General features: G+C 40.2%; 1 protein-coding gene across 1 annotated transcript in view; it reads left to right on the forward strand.

Moving 5' to 3' along the window:
- Positions 1–23,517, forward strand: part of NECAB1 (N-terminal EF-hand calcium binding protein 1) — a 55,767-nt gene that overhangs the window by 24,315 nt on the left and 7,935 nt on the right. Inside the window, 5 exon segments of the mRNA XM_014965202.1 lie at positions 1,578–1,675; positions 14,154–14,290; positions 15,476–15,585; positions 16,641–16,717; positions 23,298–23,351. Coding sequence (XP_014820688.1) covers positions 1,578–1,675; positions 14,154–14,290; positions 15,476–15,585; positions 16,641–16,717; positions 23,298–23,351 — 476 coding nt within the window.

Genomic DNA, 23,517 nt, shown 5'->3' on the forward strand with positions numbered 1-23,517 from the left:
ATTTAAAGACCAGAATGCTTACCCACAGGATGACTCAACCAAGAACCCACCAGGAGGCTCCCTTAGCCTGTGGCTTATAAATATGTGATGAGAGACTCAGCCGATGTGAATCAGGCTGTGATGACTTCTCCTGGTTGAGAATCTGGCCAAAATTACATAAACCTGGCCAAGGGGATTTCATTCCACAAGGGTTTTAGTGCTGTTGATGTTGCCCTGAAGGGTTATAGGTTTGCTTCACACCTGATCTCACTAGCTTTCTCAGGCTGGTCAGAGAGCTGAGAGGGGTCTCAGTCTGGCATCGTTTGTTTACTGTCTGTTTTGATCAAAACCGGGTTGCCACTAGGGTATTTCTCATCTGTGAATCTGATACTGAGTTTACTTGACACGTGTCTAAGCTAGTGATTGTACAGCTCTTTCTGAGTTATCTCAGTTCTCCTCAGAAACGAAGCTTCGCTTTCAGGATACTAATTCACAATTACAACTTCATTCTTAATCATTTCGTTCAACCTCTCAGCAACACCAAGTGATGTCGCAGTGCTCCTGAAACCTCATGCTTTCTCAACTCCCCTGAGAAGCTCACACTGACCTCCTAAAAGCCTCAAAGTATTGCTATTTATTATTTCTAAAAGCTCCTATCTAATCTTGTTCGTCTTGTCTGCCATTTAGATGTCGTTTTTCATGTTCCTCTGTGTGACCTGATGTCTAAATGCCTTGTCTAACACAGTCTCTAGCTTTAACTTAATTGTCTGCCTTTATTTCCAACCCTTTTTTCCTTCCTGTGCCTCCCTCTGTTGTATTTTGCTGCATTGACCAAATGGGAACTCGGGTCACGATTTCTCGGGTTTGCCTTCTCCTCTCGTGGCAATCCCTCTGATTGAATTATGCCCCCTGATTTTACATCAGCTCTTTCTGTTAAAACGTCCTTTGTTTTAAGCAGCCATGCAAGGACATCCCACAAATTATTTTGATTTCTGCTCAAAGTATTTTGCAGGCATCATACTTGTTGAAAATATGATCACAGTACCTGGGACTAGAAGCTTATCTGGTCAACCATGAGGTCTCTTCATCTCTCAGAGAGAAACAACTGGTCTCAGCTGACCCCAACTCACAACAGCCCCTGCTTGATCTTATCTCCTCCATGGGCTTTACCAGAATTATTCATTTTTGTATCAATGTAATCAGATTTAGTACATACGCATGAAAACTTCATTTCCTACTAGTAACTGTAAAGTACGCTATTAGACTGAAAATCCAGTTTAGGAAGAAAATGCAGGCATTTTGAAAATGCGTCTGTTTCAGCTCTCAAAATGATATTTAAATTTTTATCAGTTTGGCAACTCATTTATTGAAAGAAAATGCTTTGAAACAGTGATTTTGATATTTTAAAGGGAATGATTTTGAGGGAAATAGTACAAAATTTAAAAATAAAATAATCCCTTTCATTGTAACTCTTGTTCATTTTATACATGTAGATAGCTAATAATACTACAGCTGAATTCAAATTTGATAAAATTTATATTTAACGAAATATTGGTTTTTCAGGTCATGAGTAGGTGACATGGGTTTTCTTCTTTTAGAATATTTTTCCCAGCACTTAGGAGAGTATGAAAATGTTCTGTCTGTCTTGGAAGACTTAAACATAACCGTACTGAAGGCAATGAACAAAACCAAGAAAGTAAGTAAAAATGGTGAAATTTTCTTTACATCGCGCATTTTGTTTATTTGAACATGTAAATATTTTTTATTTAGATAGAATTACTAATTCATATTTAAGTTCTTCCACATATATATGTTTGTAGAAAAAGTCTAGTAGGAAAAAGTTTGTCACATGGTTGAGTATCAAAGCTGTAAAGCTCTGTCTGCAAAGTGTTACAGTTTGGATATGGCCAAAATTGTCTTTGTGCATGATCTGAAGAATTGTCGTCCCAAGAGAGGGTTTCATGTCCCATGCCAAATATGGGGAAGTATTATCAGCATTTCAACATTTGAAAATAATCTGAATTTGAAAAATTAATCCACATTTTTTAAGTAGAAAACATGTTAGTAAAAGATACTAATGACTTTAACTATATTGATGCCTACCATTAAATTAGGCAAGAGTCATCTGGAGACATGCTGAGGGGTCATAGTTATGTTAAGGTTAAATGTAGATTCCAGGATAGTTTAAAAAGATTTAAAAGGGCTGTAATATCTCTCCCCATGTTCCCTGGAGCTGACCTCCAGTACTTTTATGATTATAAAACAATCCTATGGGCAGTGTCTGTGTGTCCTGGATACTTAGTCCCAGAATATAACTGGCCAGTGTAAATCACTTAAAAGTATTTCTGATAGTAACAACAGAAAACATATACATTTGGGTTGTGTGAAACATCCTGACCGAGAACAAGATTTCATTTCCATTTCAGGCATTTGAAACAAAAGCAGGGCTCACAGATCCAGCAAAGGGGAGGTGTTAGGGCTGTTGCCCACCAGGGCAGCAAGAGGTCATTAACTCCAGAGGGAGGAGACATTTCTCAGGAGGAGAAGCTCAGTTTCTACATCCATCCATCCATCCATCCGTCTTGCAGGTGGTGTAGCCACGCTGTAGGACATGCTTGGGGGCTGATTCCCTTGGCACTCAATTCATTACCCTCATACCTGTTCACATGTTCAGACCTCCTCATTCATCCCTCAATGTCTGATCAAAAGTGCATCAAGACATTGGGTAATATGCTCCTTTTTCCCAGCTGAACAGTTTAATATTCTGTGCAAGGTGGAACAGCTTCGATGGGTGAGGGAAAGCACAAACCAGGGAAGGAAGCGAACCTACATCCTCCAAACCCAACCCCAGGTCCACACCACAAGGCTATTCACTGGAGAGCAAGCAGTCAACAGCAGAAATTTCAGCCCCAAATTTTCAGTGAGATCCCACAAGAGGGAAAAAAAAATGTTTTTTTCAGTCAATCAGTGGGGAGAAAACTGTGCTTCTCTAATGAAGCTGTTATCTTTGGCACTCAGGTGTTTGCAAGAGTGCAGTATTCATACATTTTACATGAACCGCCAAAATAAAAAGCTGAAAGTATAGCTTATTTATTTAGAGCTTGAGCCAGTAAGCAGAATGTCTCTCTGTTCATGCTGTGCATCTTCCACTCCTAATGAATGGAGTGTGCACTGACTCACTGCCTCATTGGGCTGGACACTGAAAAGCAACAGATTAGTTTATTCAAGCTATGTATAATTAAAAAAAAATAATATTAGCCATGTGTACAAACTACTGCTAAAGGTCAGGACGTGTCATCTGATAACTACTGGAAGTAAACAGAACACAGCATTTAAGAATTCACAAGTTAATTACAGAGGAGGAGACTCAGGAGACTAATCAGAGTTGTAATAAGTAAACATTGGCCTGACTAGAAAATGGATAAGAAAATCTGGAATGTTAATAAGTGTTTCATTTGTCTGCTTGAAGAACCCATCGGAAAAACAAAACAAAACAAAACAAACTGTTGAGACTGAACCTGAACTCCACTCTGCAGAGCATGGGGCTGATTACGGGCCCAGTTCTTGGGATGGCTGTGAGCTTTCCATCCCCTCTGACTTTTCGTGGATTTGAGAAAGCTCAGCACCTCTATTAGTCTCTATTAAACTTCCCCAGAGTGCATGCCACTTCAGGTGGGCAGCTTGTTCAGTCTTAAATACCAGCAGGGGGGAGGGAGAAAGGAGAAAGTTGATTTTATTTATCCAGTTGAGAGTCAGATAAACTTTCACCACTCAGTCCTTCCTATAGAAAATTCCTCCCTTCGTACCAATTCATGTTGCCCGTACTCAGTAGCTCCTTTGCATGAGAGGCAGCTGGGGGGTTGGAGCCCTAGAAAAAACTGTTCGGCTTCAGTTTCCAAGGAAAACTCAGAGAAGAAATATGTGTCTGTCTTCAATGAAAAGCTGAACAGTGGATGAACATGTCTGAAAAATCTAAACCCCTAATCTATAAACCCCAGTTATTCCAAATATAAACAGAACTAGAAATTAAAAACCCCTAAAATGTAGTGTTTCGTGTACTTTCCTTTACTTTTTGGCATACGTTAATCTAAGTTTGGTAACACCAAAGTGTGTGGCATTATTTGATTCATATCCATAAACCTAGTATACAAGTGTGCACCAAGTAGCTTTTGCACATGAAATAGAATTGACACTTCATGTTGTCTTGTTTATGGGGTTTTTTTTGAAAATCACAAACATTAGTGAACAAATACCTTTGGGTTTGTTTACAGATATTCCCAGCCTATTCAGCCTTTAGTCAGAAAGATCTCTTAGCAAGAGCAACTGAGGTTTGGCTTGGCTATGGACTCCTGAGTTTAAATCTAGATCAACCAAATTGTCCCCGTCACTCAATATTATTTCCATGTGTAGGTATTTTTAACCCAGCAGATCAGCAGATGATGGACTCCTGCAAGGCAATTGCAGCACAGTTTCTGTGTATTTTACTGCCCTCTGTGGTTTGAAGGCGTACCTTTCCTGAACTAAGCTTTTCTCCAGTCTTCAAGTCCTGTGCTATCTGAAAATAAAAATATAAAGTCATCCAGGGGACAAAAAGTTCCAGTCTTTTACCATTTTCAAGAAACTTTGAAATCAGACTTCCTTTCGCCGTCCTGAGGTCAGATCACTCCAGCCAAAACAAACTAAGTAGCACCTTACCCTTTTAATGGTCTCCTTCAAACAAGTAGGGTGTTTTCCCAGGTCTCGATGCTGTACGACGTGTGTGAGGAGAGCAAAATCCCAATTTCAGACTCTTTTATGAAGATAAAGTTACAGGGCAGAGTATCAGATGGGAAGCCCTTGTTGGTGTAGGAACAGGTCATGCTCCATTGTTTGACAGAAAGGTGCAAAGCTAAAAATTTAGAGAAATAGAGACAGAAAGGAACATCTTTCTGCAGGGAAAAGCCTGAGTTGCATTTGCCATCAACGTACATTTAATATAAAAAGCATCCTACCAGAGGATGCTGGGGGATCTCCTTTGGTTTTGGTTGTGCTTTTTTCGTTTGTTTGTTTTGGTGCTGGTCTCTTGTGTTTTATTTATCCTTACAGAAGGAAGGGAAACACATATCTGAGGATTTTTAGAGGGGCTTGTGGCATTTGGTATTTGATCATTTCTCTCCTTCGGGTGGAGAGTCTGTGTGAGTTGCTCATAGAGGAGTGGTTAGGACACACTAATCATTGGTTTACAAGCTGTTTTTCTTGTACCTGCCAGGTTGTCACTTTCCTGATCAAAGTACAAGCTGGGATAGTTCTGTTTATCTTGTTTCCTCTTCATCTCATATATGGGAAGCATTAAAAATTAAAGCCAGCAAACCTTTAAAATAGCATTGGAAGACTTGTTCCTTTAAGCCTTTTTTTTTTTTTTTTTTCCTGGCATCTTTTATAACAAAACACAGAGGCATATTTAATTAAAATATTTAATCTTAACCTTTTTATTATCCAAATAAACATAACACTTTCAGCAAACTGCATTTTTATTCCATTCCATAGCTTCCAGTCACATAGAAATATAATGAAGAGAAACTTTGCAACCCGCAGCACAGAAAATAGTATTTGCCACTGTGTAATGATGTGGGTAGATAAAAATAGATGAGTTTTTTTAAGGTGCTTGACATTTTGGTTCTATTGACTCGTGAATACCGAAAATCAAAAACTTGCAGACCAAAGAACGTGTCTCCCTTAAGTTATCAAGCCATAAAATTGTTGCTATTCATCAGCTATTCAATAAGAACAAGTCTTGCTCTATCCTTTCTATTTCTGATACTGCTATAGTTTATTGCAAATGCAACCTGCTGGGGGTGGTGAGCTATTCTGTAGTCGGTAAACCAGCAAAAACTCATTTAATCACCAAAAATGTCATTTTCATATGAAATGGAATTGACCATACAGAAGTATTCAGGGGTTCAAACAGAGGGATCTAGTGGCATTTTAGAAAAGCTGGGTTATTCAAGGATGTCCAAGATATCTGCACAGGCCTGACAAATAACACACAGGAACTTCTGGGAGACCCAAGGGCAAAAGGAGACATCCTTCTTGGGCAGCAGCTGCAAACCAGTTGGGTCTCTGTATGGCCCCAAACTCCAGTTAAGGTATTTTAATAGCTCGGAGATTTCCAATGAACATTTATGAACAACAAAAGAAGAAATTTAAATCTAAAAGTAAAGGGAACATCAAAATAACCAAGAAGGACTGTCAACACAGTAGGAAATTGTTTAAACAAATATTGAAGATCCCCCCTTAATCTGTTCCTCTGTATCTTCTTTTCATCATCTTTATTTCTTTGTCCTCATTCCATTTCTTTACATTTCTTTTCTTTCTCTAAATCACAGGAAGATCTTTCTTCCATAGATGAAAGCTGGCAAGTGGTTTGGCTAGAACAGTTAATGTGCACTTTGTCAAAGTTGAATCAAGAGAGGGATGACCTCTGAGTACACACGCCTCCTGTAAATACAGAGGTACAGTTCTTCAGAGACAAAACTTCATGGAAAACTTCACTGCAAACTTCCATGGAAAGGAATGGCAGGGAGGCGTAGGAAATGAGGGATGGGACACTACAAAATTTCACCTTTTCAGACTCTAAAGTCTCATGCTCTTTGCTTAGGAGGGACTGTCTTCCCTCCTTTGCAACTGTTTTATGAAGGGCACCAAATGATCTGTGATAGCTGGGGACCAGACTTGGTGACATAGCAAACACCATTTCAGCAGCAGTAACCACAAATTGTTTATACCCTGCATTTAAATGTGCAAAACATAAATCAGCCATTATTAAGCTGAAGAAGGAAACGAAAGATAATTCTTACTCACTAGAGCAATCAAGTTCTGGAATGGCTTTCCAAGGATTTGGGGGCAAAAAAAACCCCAAACCCTAACAGTTTATTACATGCTGCTTGCAAAAACATAGAAAGGGGAGTGCAAGATGCTGGATTCGGTGACTGACACAGATGTCTAATCCTTTGCTCCTCTGAAATCATTCACTTTTCTGCTTTGCTAAAAAAACCCTGAACCTAAGTGAAGTCGATGCAGCCTGGTTATTACTGGAAAACTTCTTGAATGGTCTAAAAATAGGAACCAGTCAAAGTAAGACAGAAGATTATAGGAGGCGAAGGAGTATCACAGGGACATGCAATTTAGCTACTGATGGTGCATTTATAGTAATTATGCAAATCACTGCACTCTGGAGAGTTGACACCCCTTCTAAACCAGAATACCTAGATTTTTTTAATTGCATATTTCAGTAATAGTAAAAGTAGCGATTATGTAAATTATACTGCAAACCAAAATGATGGAAAAAAAGTGCTAGACAACCATATGTTGACAATGGAGTTCCACAACTAACCTTCTGTTTGAACAAAAATTAACGTTTAAATTGCTTTTTGTTTGTTTTGTTTTTTCAAAACCTGTGTTAAATCGGCTGGCACCACTTTTTGCATGTGATTATAATTTATTAAGAGTTTCCACAGAATCTAGTTTTGCTGTCTTTGAAATTACATTTTACAAATGCACCTTTTGTAGAACGAATGTAATGAGTAGCGGCTGACAAAGAATAATTTAAGGCAGGTATTACTCAATTTATCCTGGTTATTAATTTTTGTGCACTTGGCTTTGGATCCAGTTAGTGTTTTTCAGGTCAGCACCAGTCTAAAGTACCATAGCCCTGTCCCACCTTGATATTTAAAGCGGACAAAATATCCGGATTCTACTGGAAATGAAAAGCCAGAACAAAAAAGGAGTTATTAATTTTATAATTCCTTATAAGGAAATAGAAATCTGCTCAGGGTGAAGATTCCCAAAACACCGAGGGCAGACAGATATGGGTTCAAGACATAAAGAGCAACAGGCAATGATTATTTTTAATACTGTAGGTCAACTGACAAAAACACTGCAATCTAATGTATTTCTTAAGTGCACACAGTAAATTCTTCCTGTATATTTGATTGCTTCCAGCAGTCTTTTAATGACAGTTAACTCTATTGCACTTTAATTGGACATATATTGTTATCTCCTCCCATTACAGTGACTAGGGGTTTTGATTCTCATAATCATTGAGAAGATGTAAGATGCTGATTGAAAGATCACAGATGAAGTTTCAGGCAGAATTTCTGAATTCCACATCAGAAAACATTCTCTCAGAATATTTATCCTCCAGCTTGTCAAGCAAACTGCGGACTCAGGATTTGTCTTTCTTGCATTAATGGTGTATTTTCACATCCTACCAGCTATCTTCAGGTACCTCCAGTACCTAGGCACCACTTGCATGGATGTTAAAAGTTAACACCGTATAGGGGAATGAGGATTGAAAGATTTGCTGAAAATTCATGCTTTTCACAGAGGAGATAAAGGGAAAGACAGAGCCAGAAAAAAAACCAATAAAAGATGTAGCTGCCTACAGATTTGGCATTATGTGCCCTGCTCTGCCAGTTCCCAGCCTCAAGAATAAAAGCTGAATGGAGGAAAAAAAATTGTTGGCCCAAAAGAAGAACCAAAGAAGATTCTTTTTAATCAAAAAATAGTTCAATTTTTCATTCTAAGAAAAAAAAAAAAAACAGCAATAATTTCAAAATTTCAGAGATACTGTTCTTTCAAAGAAATGACAGGTATGGTGCTGCTCCCACCTCCATTTCTCACAGGCATTTCATTCAGCTCTAATACCAGACCACACATACCCTCTAAAATATTAACAGTGTTCAACATTAGATCTACAAAATGAGGATTCTAAAGCAATTGTTGAAGTCCTAGAGACTGGACTGTCTTGTCTGAACTCTGAAGAACTGTTAAAAGTTTTTCAGTAAAAAACAGAAAAAAGCTGAGTAAAGCACATGCCTCCGATGCATTTGTTTAAATTTCAAAGCTTTATCAAGTAAAAATTTTCATAGGAATTTTTCAACCAATCCTTTTTGGGTAATCAGATCTTGACAGAAAGATAAAAAGTAGCAACATCAAAATACCAGAGTAATAAATGAACTTGATAAATAAGCTCCAGCTGCACTAGGCTTTTAAGAACTGTTCCTACTTGCAGGAGTAGTTGTTTCTCATACTCTATTTTTCTAGCTAAAATACCTATAAAACTGATTAAATGCAGTCTGTAAATTTCAAAAAAGGATCCTCCAGAAATTGTTATGCTTTTAACCATGGATGACTTGGCCATGGGTTGGTTGGTTTTTATTTCATTCCCTAATTTTTGATGAGACAGACCTCCCAGTGGTTACAATAGGAGTCTGGATCCTTTTTTGCATAAATCCATGTACTGAACTGTTCTTCAGCTCTCTGCTGTAAACTTATCTAAAGAGAGGAATGCTGGTGACAGTGCGAAATATATCACCACTTGCACCCTGCTACAAGGTGGAGAGATCCCTATGACTAATAGCTAATGTCTAGGGACATTATTAAGTGAAATTTGGGGATTTCATTGCACTGGATTTTCTATCTTTAAAATTTATTCAAGATGGTGACTATCAGTGCAGTCAAGTCAAGCACAGATAAATTTCAAAAGCTGCAAGTGATGAATTCTGAGCAGTCGGGCAAGGATATTCCAGAGATTCACCCCTTTCCTCTCTTCTGAGCTCCTTATCAGAGTAATGAAAGCTCTTGGGAACTTCTTTGATCTTATACCTACAGGGTCAGAAAGAGACAGCACTGGAATTTTGCTGGTAGCAGAGGAGATGTGTTAAATAGTCAGAAAGTGAAAAAAAAAAAAAAAAACCAAACAAAAAAACCAACCAAAAAAACCCCCAAACATAACCTTAAGTTAATATCCATATCTTTAAACATAAAGGTACGTAGAAATAGCTTCACGGCAAGAAACATTTAACCTAGCCATTCTCTTGTCGATATCTATCACAACCACCAGCAGCTTTGATGTTTTCCTTGTATTCTTACAACCTTCTCCTGGGTTTCTTGTCTCTAAGCTTCATGGTGCGCTTAAGAGCAGTTATATAGGAGTTACTTCTTACCCATGCATAAATTCTTCTGTGCTGTTCTGATGGATTACAAATGTTTCTCAATGTTCTCCTACAATCACCCGTGGCTGCCTATTTCATTTCATTGCTTTTATGCCAGCACTGGGAGTGGTTGGTAGGGACTGCCGCTGTTCCAATTCTCTAGGCAGAATTCAAGCATGCAGTTTATTCCAAATGTAGTATTTCAATAAACTTGTAAAGTTTGCACTGCACTCTAAAATTTTATCTATTTAATTCACTCATACAAGGAGTAAGACGCTGTAAAAGTTGTGAAGTCAACACAGAGAGCACCTCTGCGTCTGGCTTCTGTTGAAATGATGATTTTATTCTGACTCTATTCTGATTCTATCCTACAGTCTGAAGAATTAGATCTGAGTGACTGAAATGAAAAAGGCTTGAATTTTTTTTCATTTTAGTACGGTTATTCTGACTAATTTTATATCCTGAATTTAAAGTTGTAAACCAGGGCATCGTCCCACTAATGTAGGACCTAAACACACCGGGGCAGGAGATGTTCCATGATCAAGGGAAATTTAAATAGGTTATTCCTTAATGAGTTTTACTCAATAATAAATTCTTTTCTGTTGCCTTGGGGATATTTTCTGTAAAGATTAACACAAATGTTTTTTATGAAATTATTTTGAAAATGGATCAAGGTGGTGTCAGGTCTCTCAAGGGGAGAGGACGGAGGCTGGCACCAGGGCTTGAGAGGATCAAGAGAGTTGCTGAACCTGTGGTAGGCCTGAGATGTTGACTCTCTTAGGCAATACCCAAGCCCCGCCTCCTCCACTTTTATAAAACCTCTTCTGCACCTATTAAGAGAGCCGTAAGTCAGTTTTAAAGACCACGGTGACCTTTTCCACAGGGGATTAGCTAATTATGTGTATTTTCAATTGCATTAATGGAAACTCAAATCTTCGCTGCTTACAAAGGTTGCAGTTCGTCTGTTGATGAGGAAAATGTGGAAAATTACCCTCATTCACTCACAACCAGTAAAACTAACAAGCAGAACGATATGTTAACACAGACTTATTTCATCTAGACTGCCCAAACTGCTGTGCAGTATAATGTATATGCTAATGAACAGTAATTTACCGCTAAAGAAATTCAAGGAACAGGCCATTTTTCTAGTTTATGTACAGACACCACCAGTGGGTCCCATTATTAATTGGTGGTGCAGGATACTAACAATACAAATACTGGGCATGCCAGTTAAGCTGATTCTACCCAAATAATAGGCTTAATAAATTGATACACAATTTTCTTAATTCAGAATTAACATTTTCTTTCTTCTAGTGAAATCTTGGACCAGTATGCCTTTAGTAAAAATGCAAATGAAGGCACTTTTCTGTAGGAAGTAAGGTGGTGAAACAGTGACAAAGCGTGGCTGGTAATTCCTCATTGCCAAAACCTGGAATTGATGTTGAATTGTAACAGACAATCTTTTTCCTTCCATGAGTTAAATTATAATAATGCTGACAATTTATATATGCTGAATATCTTCTTCCATAATTTAAGAAGAATTTTACAAGGGCAGGTAGGAGTAATAATCTTTCAGTGGGAAGGAGTCGAAGTTATCCAACATTGCTGTCAGCTCAGAATTGCTGGCCTCGGAGCCATTATTTAAAGAAAAATATTGAGTAGCCATTTGTCCAACTGGGTGCATTGAGTTGAGTAGTTCTGCATAGAGTTGTAAACACCAATACTTGCATAAAATATACATAAGGAAAGAGTCTTTGATAATTCTAGACCCCTATGGATGATGTTAGCATCTCGCTTCCCTAGCCCACCTTTACAAAAAAGCTCTATGTACCAGATAAGGTAACTCTAAGCCAGATTTAAAGATCACAAGGACCTCTTCCATGGAGAAGCCTTTAAATATTGAACTTAACGGGGCAACAGAACAGGAAGAAACAAGACTAGATCCTAGTGCAATGCACGAACCTGGAGTAGTTCTGGTGAAAAAAACATAACCTCATAATTCTCAGATGCATGAAAGCATTTCGGCAAGAGTCAAAAAGCAGCCAGCCTCAGGCAGTGAGGTATTTTAAAAAACTTTGATTATGTCCTCTCCTGTGAGATTTCTTTGGTATTTAATAACTTACAAGAAATGGTCAGTTTTGTCATGTTTTGTTCACTTGTTTCCAACTGCACTGGTGAAAACTGAAAAATTAAAACATAACATTGGATTTCTACTTCAGGGTTTTATTTAGCTGCCCATGCCACAAAGATTCACATATGTTGTTCTAACACAAAATGTAGAATCAAAATTGTTGGAAACTAAATTATGTGTGTCAGGTGAACCAAAGTTTTAAATCAGTTACAACAGAGACAACTTAGAAGAAGAAAAAAAATCAGCATTCCTGTTGCATAATAAGATATAGTAATCATAACAGTTGCCATAAATGTTATTTACAGGACTGGTGTGAGACCCAGGTATTCACTTAAAAGGTAGACAATCAATCTCTCATGATTATTTTCAAAATTTATAAATATGAAATTATTTGTTGGAGAAGTGGCTCACACCTGATTAATCTGAAGACAGAAGTAAATATAGAAAGCCATGAAGCTCCTGGCTACAGAAACAACTCTGATGATTTGCAGATGGTTTAACACCTTAGATTTCTGTAGCAGAAGTCTTCCAACAAGAACTAACTTAATAACATATATTGTGAATAGATTGCTCTCATCTGAGAGCAAAGTGCTTTTAAAGCTATTATCTTACAATCTTTTATTTTACATTTAAACATCTCATATTTGTATTCTGATTGCAAACACATACATGAAAAAAAGAAGTCTAAAAGTCAAAAGGTATTTCAGCTGTAATTCTCATTGGGAAGAACAGGGAAGAGCTTAAAAAAACCCCAAGAGCATTGCCAAAAACATTCAAATAAGTTCTCAGCTAGAGTAGGAGGCAACGCCATTTAAATGACAAGTTTTTTGAAAGCTCAGAGATAACAGACCATCACCTATGTTCAGACAGGGTGACTAGAGAAATCTTTCATTCAATGCCCCTCATATTCTATGAAAATATTTTAGATGGAATTGTACCAGAAAGCTTTCAAGATCAGCTGAACAGATTTTTTTGCACACATAAACAGACACAGGCCATACAAAAAAAGAATATCAGCATGCTTTTACCAAGGCAAGAGCCAATAATTTAATTCTGAGTTTAGGTAATTGAAGTCCATTTTCCTTCTCTGCTCCTGATGGGAGTTCTACACAGTAAGGAGAGGCTCTACGAGTCTGCTCTATCCTCTTGATTACATTTATTAGGAAGAAAACAATAAAGGGAGTGTTTACATTATTGTATAGGTCACCCCCCTCACACAGCACTTACCTGCATATCACAGTTTGCAGAACTGAGTTTTGCAGATCTCGGCTTGCTGGAAACATCAAATTTGACCCCATCTGTGGAAATATCACTCATTGGGCAAGGGATAGAATAGAAGTAAGAATTTGTTTCTGAAATCATCTAAGCAAAATAGGCATAAATATTTTTGAATACATAAAATATATTGGAAATGTAGTTACACAAAGAAACATTAATGACTGCTAAATATAGGTGCAAAGTATACTAATAGCCAAGCTCCAACTCAAAGAACACTTAGCTGCATTTCATGTAATTATGAAATAGATAGATATATGGTTTCTCTAAAATAATGAAACAAAGAGGATAAAAATCAGTCAAAGACTGCTAAATTCCTCTGGCACAGACAGTCCTTCAGACAAACTGCTGGTGGAGTTTTCCCAGGAAGTATTTCCTGCTCAAAGGCTGTCCCCATAATTACTGTCAGAGGCAGGTCAGTGGGCAAAATAAGTGTTTTTTCACTGGTAGAGTTGTCAATCATATTTTGGTTTTTCCATACTTAAAAAGCAATGTGGTACTGCCATCAACGGGAGTTAAGAAATACCAGGAAAAGGCGTTTTTTGGGTAGAAACTATGTTGTACAACTGTGTATCTAGGCCTCTGTCAGCTTGGGCAGGATCAGTATCTATACCTGGAAATTCAGAGTGTATATAAAATTTGTCCAGAAACATAAAGGTTGCCTTTGCATGCAAAAGCACCAAAACATCCAAGCTTCTTCCGTGATGAATTAAGTCTGAATCTTCCCTCGCATATTTCTAACAAAGGTAGGCAAATCCTTACCTTTTTTTTTTTTTTTAAAATGTAATTTTTAGGACTATCAGGAAGCTTCTAATTTGGAGCAGTTTGTGACTCGCTTCCTTTTGAAGGAAACACTGAACCAGCTTCAGTCTCTCCAGAGCTCCCTGGAGTGTGCCATGGAAACCACAGAGGAGCAGAGCCGGCAGGAGAGGTGAGCAAAATTTGTGCCCAGCCGCAGTGAGGGGAGTGAGGAGCAGGGTCACCATGAACCTCCAGCGCCATTTTACATTCCACTCAGCAACCTGAGGAAAGGAGTAACGGGACGTCCTGGGTTGAGAGACACAGGACTAACTTTTCTTCTAGTGCTGGGGAAAAGCGCACTCTTAGAAGACTCTAGTGTTTGAATTTGTGAAAATATTTACTTTATAGCTATCCAGGCTCTGTGGGATTCAAGGTCTTAGTGTTTTCGAGCCTTGCCAGGTGCAGGGACAAGGAGGAGCAAGGCCTGGGCGTTTGACCCAGGCTGGCCAACAGGATTATTTCATTCCATGAACGTCACATTCAATACAAATTAGAAAAGTTTGCTGTGTAGCTCTCTCCCCCTTGATGGTGGTGGGTCCAGACAACTCCTTGCCCTGGTGCCGGACCCCTGAGGCCTTCCCTTCCTCCTGAAGCCATTGCGCTGGCAGTGTCCGCCATTTGCTGCCCCTGCTGGGAGTGCACAGCCCCCTGCTGATAGAATTGGCTGAGTGTAATTCCTATATATCTTATATCAGTATCGGGATTAATACTGGTTCTTTAGTATTATTGTTAATTATTTAGTCTTATTCTATTAAATCTATTTATATTTCAACTCTTGTGTTTCTTTGTGTTCCCCGATTCCCCTTTCCAGGTGGGGAGGACTCATCAGGTGGTAGAATAATTGTCTAAACGACAATAGATTGTTATGGGTTTTCTCAAACCTAACATGGGAGAAATACGGATACACTTTTTATTCCACATATGAACTCACTGATAGTTTTCCTGAAGTTGCATACAAGCAGGTTCCAATCTGATCCTGTGGTGGGCTGCATGTAGGAGGAGTATTTTGTTACATCCTAGGCCCTGCTCCTTTGACTTCTTTTTAAATCCATCATCTATTTAGTATCAAATGCAGAAGCCAGACCACTGTGATGTGAAGAGCTCTGAAATTACTAAGACCATTGACTGTCTCCTTGTTTGTTGCTTCACTGGCTGCTTATGAATAGTGAAAATCTGGAAAATAATTCCGTAGTCTTAATAGGTATTTCTCCTTTTCTAATTCAAAAGGGAACGTGCAAGTGCATTTTGTGAGAGCAGAGAAAGGAGATTTCTCCCACATGTTTTACCTTATGAAGTCTCCTGTGTTTCTGTGCAGACAAGGCCCAACAAAACCAGAAGTGCTCTCCGTTCAATGGCCAGGAAAACGCTCAGCTCGAAGGCTTCAGAAGAACAGTCTGTTGCCAAGTAGCCCTCATTTTAACACAGGTATGGTATTTTACATTTTAAATGTATTTAAAACACCTGAATACACACACAGAGAAAAAATGTACATGTATCTTCCTCTCAAAAATTTAATTTAGACATGGTAACTCTCTCAAGCACTTTACTGACAGAAATCAATCTTCAATTGAATATAGAAAGTATTAGCTCAAGCTATAAGGATAATATTTAGCTATACATCTGAACGACAAAAAATAAATACATAATTATGGGGCAAATGGTGATATTGTTTTCAGGCTGTGAAAACAGCGTGTGTGGCTTGATTCAACATTTCTTAGGTAACATTTGTAGCCTGCAGACAAGAATGAAAAGGTGAAGGGTATAACTTATACAGAACCAAGGTCTCTGTCATGACTTAAATCCCAGCTGAGGGCAACAAACAAGAAACAGAAAGGAAACTGGAAAGAAAACAAACATTTAATTTATGATACCAAAAAATCTGAAACATCATTTTTGCTATGGAAAAAGCAAGAGGGTACTTCAGGAAACAGGATTCTTTGGAAGCATTGACATTAAGCATGAGGCTGCAAATCTCCAGGCTTAGGTATGTCTCTCAGAATCAGGGCATGCAGATGACTGAAACACCAAAGTATGCGATGGATCAAGTTCACTTCTTGACCGGTCATGCAGATCTCACCACTTGAAGCCATGTGCTTTCCTCTTCCTTTTTAACCCTCTTTTGAAGACCCTTCTGTCACTCACATTCATGACTCACTTTCTGCCGCTCCCTGAATGATGGTGTTCATTCAGCACAATGATGCAGGATGATATTTGGTCCCTCCCTGTGATCTACGGGTGTTCATAACAAGGAAGGTCACATACCCTTGTCACTGTGCTCCTAGTTCACAGAGTTCATATAGTCAAAATCATGCTTTCCTTTAGTTTCACCTAAAGGAACATTGAACTAGTTGCAGCACAATCTTTAATAAGCAAAATAAATTGCAAGTTAAGATGAACATTTCATTATAAAATAAATTAATACACTATGTTCCAGCATTTAGTAACATTTTCTAAATGTCCATTATTTATATTTTCCAAAGGTTGGACTGAGGAAGACAGCCAGTGGATGACCCAGATAAACAGACTCCAAAAGCTGATTGACAGGCTGGAAAAGAAGGTATGTATTTCTTTTCACCTGTTTGTTCTCTTACTTTCAGTAACGCAATCCTTAAACCACAAATGCTTTCAATGTCCCAGTCACAGTCTTTCCAATCAATGAGTGAAACTTCAACACCACCTAAGAGAGCTAATACTCATTAAATGTCTATATACTCCTTTCACCTTTTTCTTTCATGAAAGCCTTCCATGGTTTTCCCACAGTCCCCATCACCACAGGTCCAACTTTTCATGAAGAACTGGAATGTGACATTACTCTGTGACTGGAGGATGTTATTGTATTTAGTTATGCTTGTTTTGGGGAACATGGGACAAGCATCTCTTTTTAGGATCTGATTTTTTTCTCTTCCTCTCCAAACTTCCCCAGTAAAGCTTGACAGAAAGTTTTCTTTCTTCCGTCCCTGTCAGAGGATACTAATTTATAAAGATCAAAACACTTCCCTAATAAATACAGCTCAACCAAAAGCTGACGCAAATCCCACCATCCCACCTGGGAGCTCTGGCCCCCAGAGCCCTGAGACCGCCTGCGGTTCCCTCGGCAAAGCACAGCCCTCCGGGAGCCTGACAAATGACCCATCTGATCCAATGATCCCAACGCTTCCCAGGGCTTGTGAAAACCAAAGCAACATCTGCCTGTAGGGAAAATGTCTATTTCTTTTGTTTTCATTCAGATTTATTGCTACACTAGGTGGTAAAAGTTGGCTTGTGTCTATGTATGGTGACTGGTTTTTTTGCGTGGGTGAGAAGAAAGAAAAGTAGAAGAAAAAGTAAGGTTATAAATTCCTGTGATATACTCTAAAGTGTCCCTATTGAAGAACAGACAATTTCAGATAGGTGCTAAGGAGGTGGCCTGAATTCAGTGGATCTTATGACCTGGGGTATTTCTTCCTCCTGGTCCAGGAGAAGCAAGGTTTTCGGTTGAAGGGCTCTTGGACTCAGGAGTTGCTCCAGTCCTGATGCTACTGATGCTGCCCACCCCTGCAGGAGGTCAGCGCTCACCAGTGGCGAGGCTGTGCATGTCCTCCAAGGACATAGATCCACACACACCAGCACAGAATCTTCTAGGTTGGAAGGGACCTTAAAGATCATCTTGTCCAACCGTCAACCTAACTGACAAAAATAGACACCCACACAACAAACAAGGAGCATCATCACTAAACCATACCTCCCAGCACTTCATCAACCCGTCTTTTGAACACCTCCAGGGATGGTGCCTCAACCACCTCCCTGGGCAGCCCATTCCAATGCCTGATAACCCTTTCAGTGAAAAAATTTTTCCTAATATCCAGCCTGAACCTCCCCTGGGAATCTTCTAGGTTGGAAGGGACCTTAAAGATCATCTTGTCCAACCGTCAACCTAACTGACAAAAATAGACACCCACACAACAAACAAGGAGCATCATCACTAAACCATACCTCCCAGCACTTCATCAACCCGTCTTTTGAACACCTCCAGGGATGGTGCCTCAACCACCTCCCTGGGCAGCCCATTCCAATGCCTGATAACCCTTTCAGTGAAAAAATTTTTCCTAATATCCAAGCACGGGTGCCTTCACCAGCACCCACAAACGGACGGGCAGTATTCACAGAAACACGAACAGGCAACAGCCTGATCCTCTGCCTTCCTTCCAGCTGATCAGGATGGATGTTCCCCCGTGAACGTTATCACAGGCTTCAAGTCCATCTAGTATTTGTGGCTGGATCCATGCCCCTTATGTAAGCATCAACTCAGACCTTGGGTTCTGGCAGACAAGTGGCTCCTACTCGCCCTCTAGCCTAACTTGAGCAAATTATATATCTAGAAAATATTAAAGTAAGGGATTTAACAAGAAGACAGAATAAACAGTGGCGATCTGACACAGGGCTCAACAAGACAGGCACGCTGACCTCGCTCTGCCATTGCTCCCTTCCAAATGAACAAAACGCCCCTAATTCCTTTTTCACTTTGGTCCCAACTGGAGACCAAAATTTGGTCTTTCTGTTCTCTCAGCCTTATTACCGAGCAGCTGCATTACCAATGCAGTCAGCCCCAGTGCTGCTGGTCTTGCAAGACTCTGCTCCCAAAAGGGAGCCCAGTAGTCCCTTCGGTTACCCCTGAGGTCTGACAGTCTCTCGCATCGCTTCTCCTTACTCAGCTGTGAAATTCGGCCATTCCTTGTGGCACCGTCTGTAGCTTCTGCCACTCTGTTCCTTGAGGAGCTCAGCAGCTCCTCATGGTCTGCTCGGTCCATTAAGCCTCTGGCCAGGGCATACTCATCTGCCTGCACACACCAGCTTCCTCCCAGAGGGCTTTTCTGCATGAGAGAAGCAATTACACAGCAGTTGCCACCTTAATGACATTTTAGTGGCAACTTGATTTTTTTCTGAATAGCTACAAATTGGATTTTGAAATGTCAAAGTCTGTCATGAAATGTAACTCTCACTTTTGGTCCAGCTTTTACTCCCAGCTCTGCTTGGGAAGCAGCAGCTCCACAGCAACCTCCCGACACGGACTGATGGAAAAAGGAGTTAAAGAAAACTTAACATTTAAGTGAATGTTATTGAAAAAAGAAAAAGAAACCTGTCATATGGCAGTAATGCAATGTAAGCATTACAGAAAGCAGCCGCCTATTTTGTAGTAAATAAACTTACAACAAGGATGTTATAAAATGATGAAATCTGCTACAGATAAATGACAGAGAGCCTCCATTTGAAAAGGAGCTCAGTGCCAAAGGGAAACAGTGGCAGGGCAAAAATTAATAAAACATAGCAATTAAACAAACCTACTTTTGCCAATAGACAGACTATACCCACCTTTACCTAACTTTGCATCTGCTTGACTTTATATCTCATGGCCAGGTCTAACCGTAAGACACGAGAAGTTCATTTCTGCAGCTTCTCCAGGACCACCTCCTTTTATTGTTCTTCTCTCGGCACTTCTGGCCCCTGTGAACTAAAAAAACCATGCATGGCATGCAACTTAGAAACCATGAAACTCCTGGACATATAAAGTATCCTGAGATGTATCAAAAAACCTATGAGAAAAAGACTTTTGTATCAACTACATTCCCTCTTATCCTAATTTTCTTAGATCTTACATTTCATTACGGTAGGAAGAGCTCCCTGTGATCCATGTTTCAACAGCATCTTGCAAAACAGGGTCTGGGTCCTGATTGGGACAGGCATGTATTGCAAAGGGGATGTCAGTGCTTCTTAGGAGGAGACTTGTCAGTCTATCCACTCTGTTCCAAACCCAAGTCGAGAAAAGGCAAATTCAAGAAAAAGCAAAGCTGATCTCTTGAATGACCATGGACTTCAGACTGAAATGAATTAGAAACATCAAGTGGTGACCAAGTCATCCTTGTTCCCACCTGGGATGAGGCTGCTACGTATGCCATCTCTCAGTAGTAACTTAATCATTTTTAGCTCAGATGATGTTCCAGGTTAGCCCACCTCATCCAAACAAGTGTTGCATTTCAGCTTTCAGCAGCTGCTAAAGCTCTTCTTTTTTGACTTTGCCCTGAAGCAGATCAGGAGGATCACACAATCACACTAAGACACAATTTCAGAAGCCACCACTTCTCAGCTGAGGTGAGGTAGGACCGATACCTGAGCGCTCTTTCACCACTGATGAGGACTATATGCCAGTGCTCACACGCTCCAGGGTCACAGCAAGCTGCCTGAAGAAAATACCCTTTCCTTGCTACCATGAGAGAAAGCTTGCAGTACAACTCGAGTCATTCCTTTCCTCTCTTTTTTCATACTTATCCTGAGAAAAAATTTGCAAGAATCACAGAATCGCAGAATCTTAGTGGTTGGAAGGGACCTCTGAGATCATCGAGTCCAACCACAAAAAAAAAAAAAAAAACAAAACCAAACAAAAAAAAAAAAAAAAAAAAAACAAAACCAAACAAACAACAACAACAACAAAAAACCACAGAAAAAAAAAAAAAAAAACCAAACCAAACCAAACAAAAAAAAACAACAAAAAAACACACCACACCAAACACCACCAAAAACACCGCACCCACCAACTAAACCCCACACTCAACACCTCGCCATAAACCAATAACCTTGGGCACTAGAGCATGCCCTGAAGAGCCATGTCTATACGTTTCTTAAGTACCTCCAGGGATGGTGACTCCACCACCTCCCTGGGCAGGCTGTTCCAGTGCCTGACCACTCTCTCAGTAAAGTAATTCTTTCTAATATCTAATCTAAATCTCCCCTGCCACAACTTCAGACCATTTCCTCTGGTCTTGTCGTTCGTCCTTTGGGAGAAGAGGCCAACACCTGCCTCTCTACACCCTCCTTTCAGGGAGCTGTAGAGGGCAATGAGGTCTCCCCTCAGCCTCCTCTTCTCCAAACTAAACATGCCCAGTTCCCTCAGCCTCTCCTCGTAGGACTTGTTCTCCAGACCCCTCACCGGGGGGTGAGGGGCAGCTGCACAGCAGTTACTGAGTGCACCCCACGTCCCTCCTGCCTCGCTCTGCAGGTCCCCTCTTCATTGGAACTCTACCTGTGCACCTCTTGGTGCCTTTGCAGCGAGTAAACAGGATTTGTGCAGCAAAATGCCTGCTGCCTGAGGTTAATCACTCCTCGCAGAGCTGCAAGCAGAATAATTTTTTTCCGGTCTTTTGTTACACAAGAATTGTTTGCAACTAGAAGCGAAGCACCCCTAACAAGGAGTGCATTTTGCTTCAGCTGCTTATTGCAAATCGACCCGTCCTTTTTCAGGCACACGGGTATTTTTCAGAATATCCATACGGCACTGGGTTGGAGGGCACTGGCATGTAAGTGATAATTCGGTGTGCGTTTCTAGATGGTGAATCAATATCCCAGTTTGAAGCATAACAGAACCAATTTTCTGTTCTGTAATTTTACATCTCAGCCAGGCCTTTTCTAACTCTCTGAAATTAACAGCATATTGTGGAGAAAACTGCTCCTTCTCAGAGCGATAAGACCAATGTTTGTGCCACATGGCAAGGAATGGTGTGCAGGGAGGCCCTTGCTTATACTTATTGCTATAACAACCAAGGTCAGCCAATTTCATTATGTGCTCCCTTGGAGGGTTGGGAATGGAAAAACGTAGAGGGGTCACATCTGTGGGGAGGGCACAGGAGAGGTGACCCAAACCTGACCAACAGGGTATTCCATCCCATCTGCCCCATGCTCAGTGTAAAAGCTGAGGGATCAAAGGGTCAAGGCTTCTTCTTCGATGGCCGTCGTCCGAAGAGGACCCTGTCTGTTCATCTGGCTTTGATCCCGACCCATGTGTCCCTGACTCCAGAGCTGGAACCCAGTTCCCATCCATCCCTGAATCCAGTCTGGGACTTCCCCAGTGCCTGCTGGTGATGGGACTGTCATCCTGGGAGCTTGAGAGGGTTTTGTATATATTGGATCTATTTCATTATTTTATTCTTTTTTATTTTAATATTAATTCTTCATTAAAGTAGTTCAGTTCATTCTAAACTTCTAAATCTCCTTATCTCTTCCTTCTCCTCTCTTTTTGGGGGGGGAAGGGGAAGGGCCATCTGTCGGTCTGGTTTGGTAAATTTGGCTGAAGCCGCGACAATCACTGACTCACGAAGCGTGCATCCAGTTTGTGTTTTAGGCAGCCGTCCTGCTTGCTGCCTCAAAGATGCATCCGTGTGCTGCTGCCCAGTCTGCTCCCAGAAGCGAGTGCAGCAGCTCAGACACCTGACTGGGATCTTTTTCAATGCTAAAAAACAAGTCCCTTGCAACTATACTCCCTCCCCTCCCACCCCGAGAACTTTCTTCTGTATAAAGTTTTACGATAGCTGAGAGTTCATTTCAAGGGGGATGGAGCACTTCTCCTATGAGGACAGGCTGAGAGAGCTGGGATTGTTCAGCCTGGAGAAGAGTGGGCTCCAAGGAGACCTTAGAACAGCCTTCCAGTACCTGAAGGGGCTACAGGAGAGATGGGGAGGGACTCTGTCAGCAAGTGTAGCGATAGGACAAGGGGTAGTGGTTTTAAATTGAAAGAGAGAAGATTTAGATTAGATATCAGGAAAAAATTTTTTACTATGAGGGTGGTGAGGCACTGGAACAGGTTGCCCAGAGAAACTGTGGCTGCCCCATCCCTGGAGGGGTTCAAGACCAGTGGGATGGGGCTTGGAGCAACCTGGTCTGGTGGGAGGTGTCCCTGCCCAGGGCAGGGGGGTTGGAACTCGATCATCTTTTAGGTCCCTTCCAACTCTGACCATTCTTATGATTCAAATGACCATCCTTCCTCATCTTCATTGTCCACGTGACAATTTGAGAAGGCATCTCTCCTTTCTGAATTAACTCCAACATACATTTGTGAGCAAGCAGGTTGATTACAAATGAAAAATTAACTTGCTCAGCATTATAAATAAAACTTTACAGAACAGCCTATGTTGGATTTAACCTCTGAAACATGCAAGATTCTGCAAACAATGCTTGTGTTTGACTTGCAGCTAATAAAGAAGGGATTTAATTATAACTTCTGGAGATACAACAGAATCTAACTATGGGAATAGCTTTTCAAATCGGTAAGAACAGAACACAACTGTAGTATTGCCTCTTATATTTCTATTTTCTTTTCAACTGCCTGAAAGGACCTAAAGCTTGAGCCATTTGAAGAGGAAGTTTTGGAAGAAAATGCAAAATCTGTAAGTGTTTTTTAAGACAATGACTTTTGACATTTGATTTTCTATGCCAGCTACTGAGACATCAATCTCACTCGATCTCTTTTGTTAAAAGATAATAATAAAAAAATCACCATCCTCCCTTTTCCCAGTGATAAGAATCCATTACAGTCAGCAGAATACATTGTGC

The sequence above is a fragment of the Calidris pugnax genome, unplaced genomic scaffold, assembly GCF_001431845.1.
Source record: "Calidris pugnax isolate Ruff unplaced genomic scaffold, ASM143184v1 scaffold41, whole genome shotgun sequence".
Taxonomy (NCBI): domain Eukaryota; kingdom Metazoa; phylum Chordata; class Aves; order Charadriiformes; family Scolopacidae; genus Calidris; species Calidris pugnax.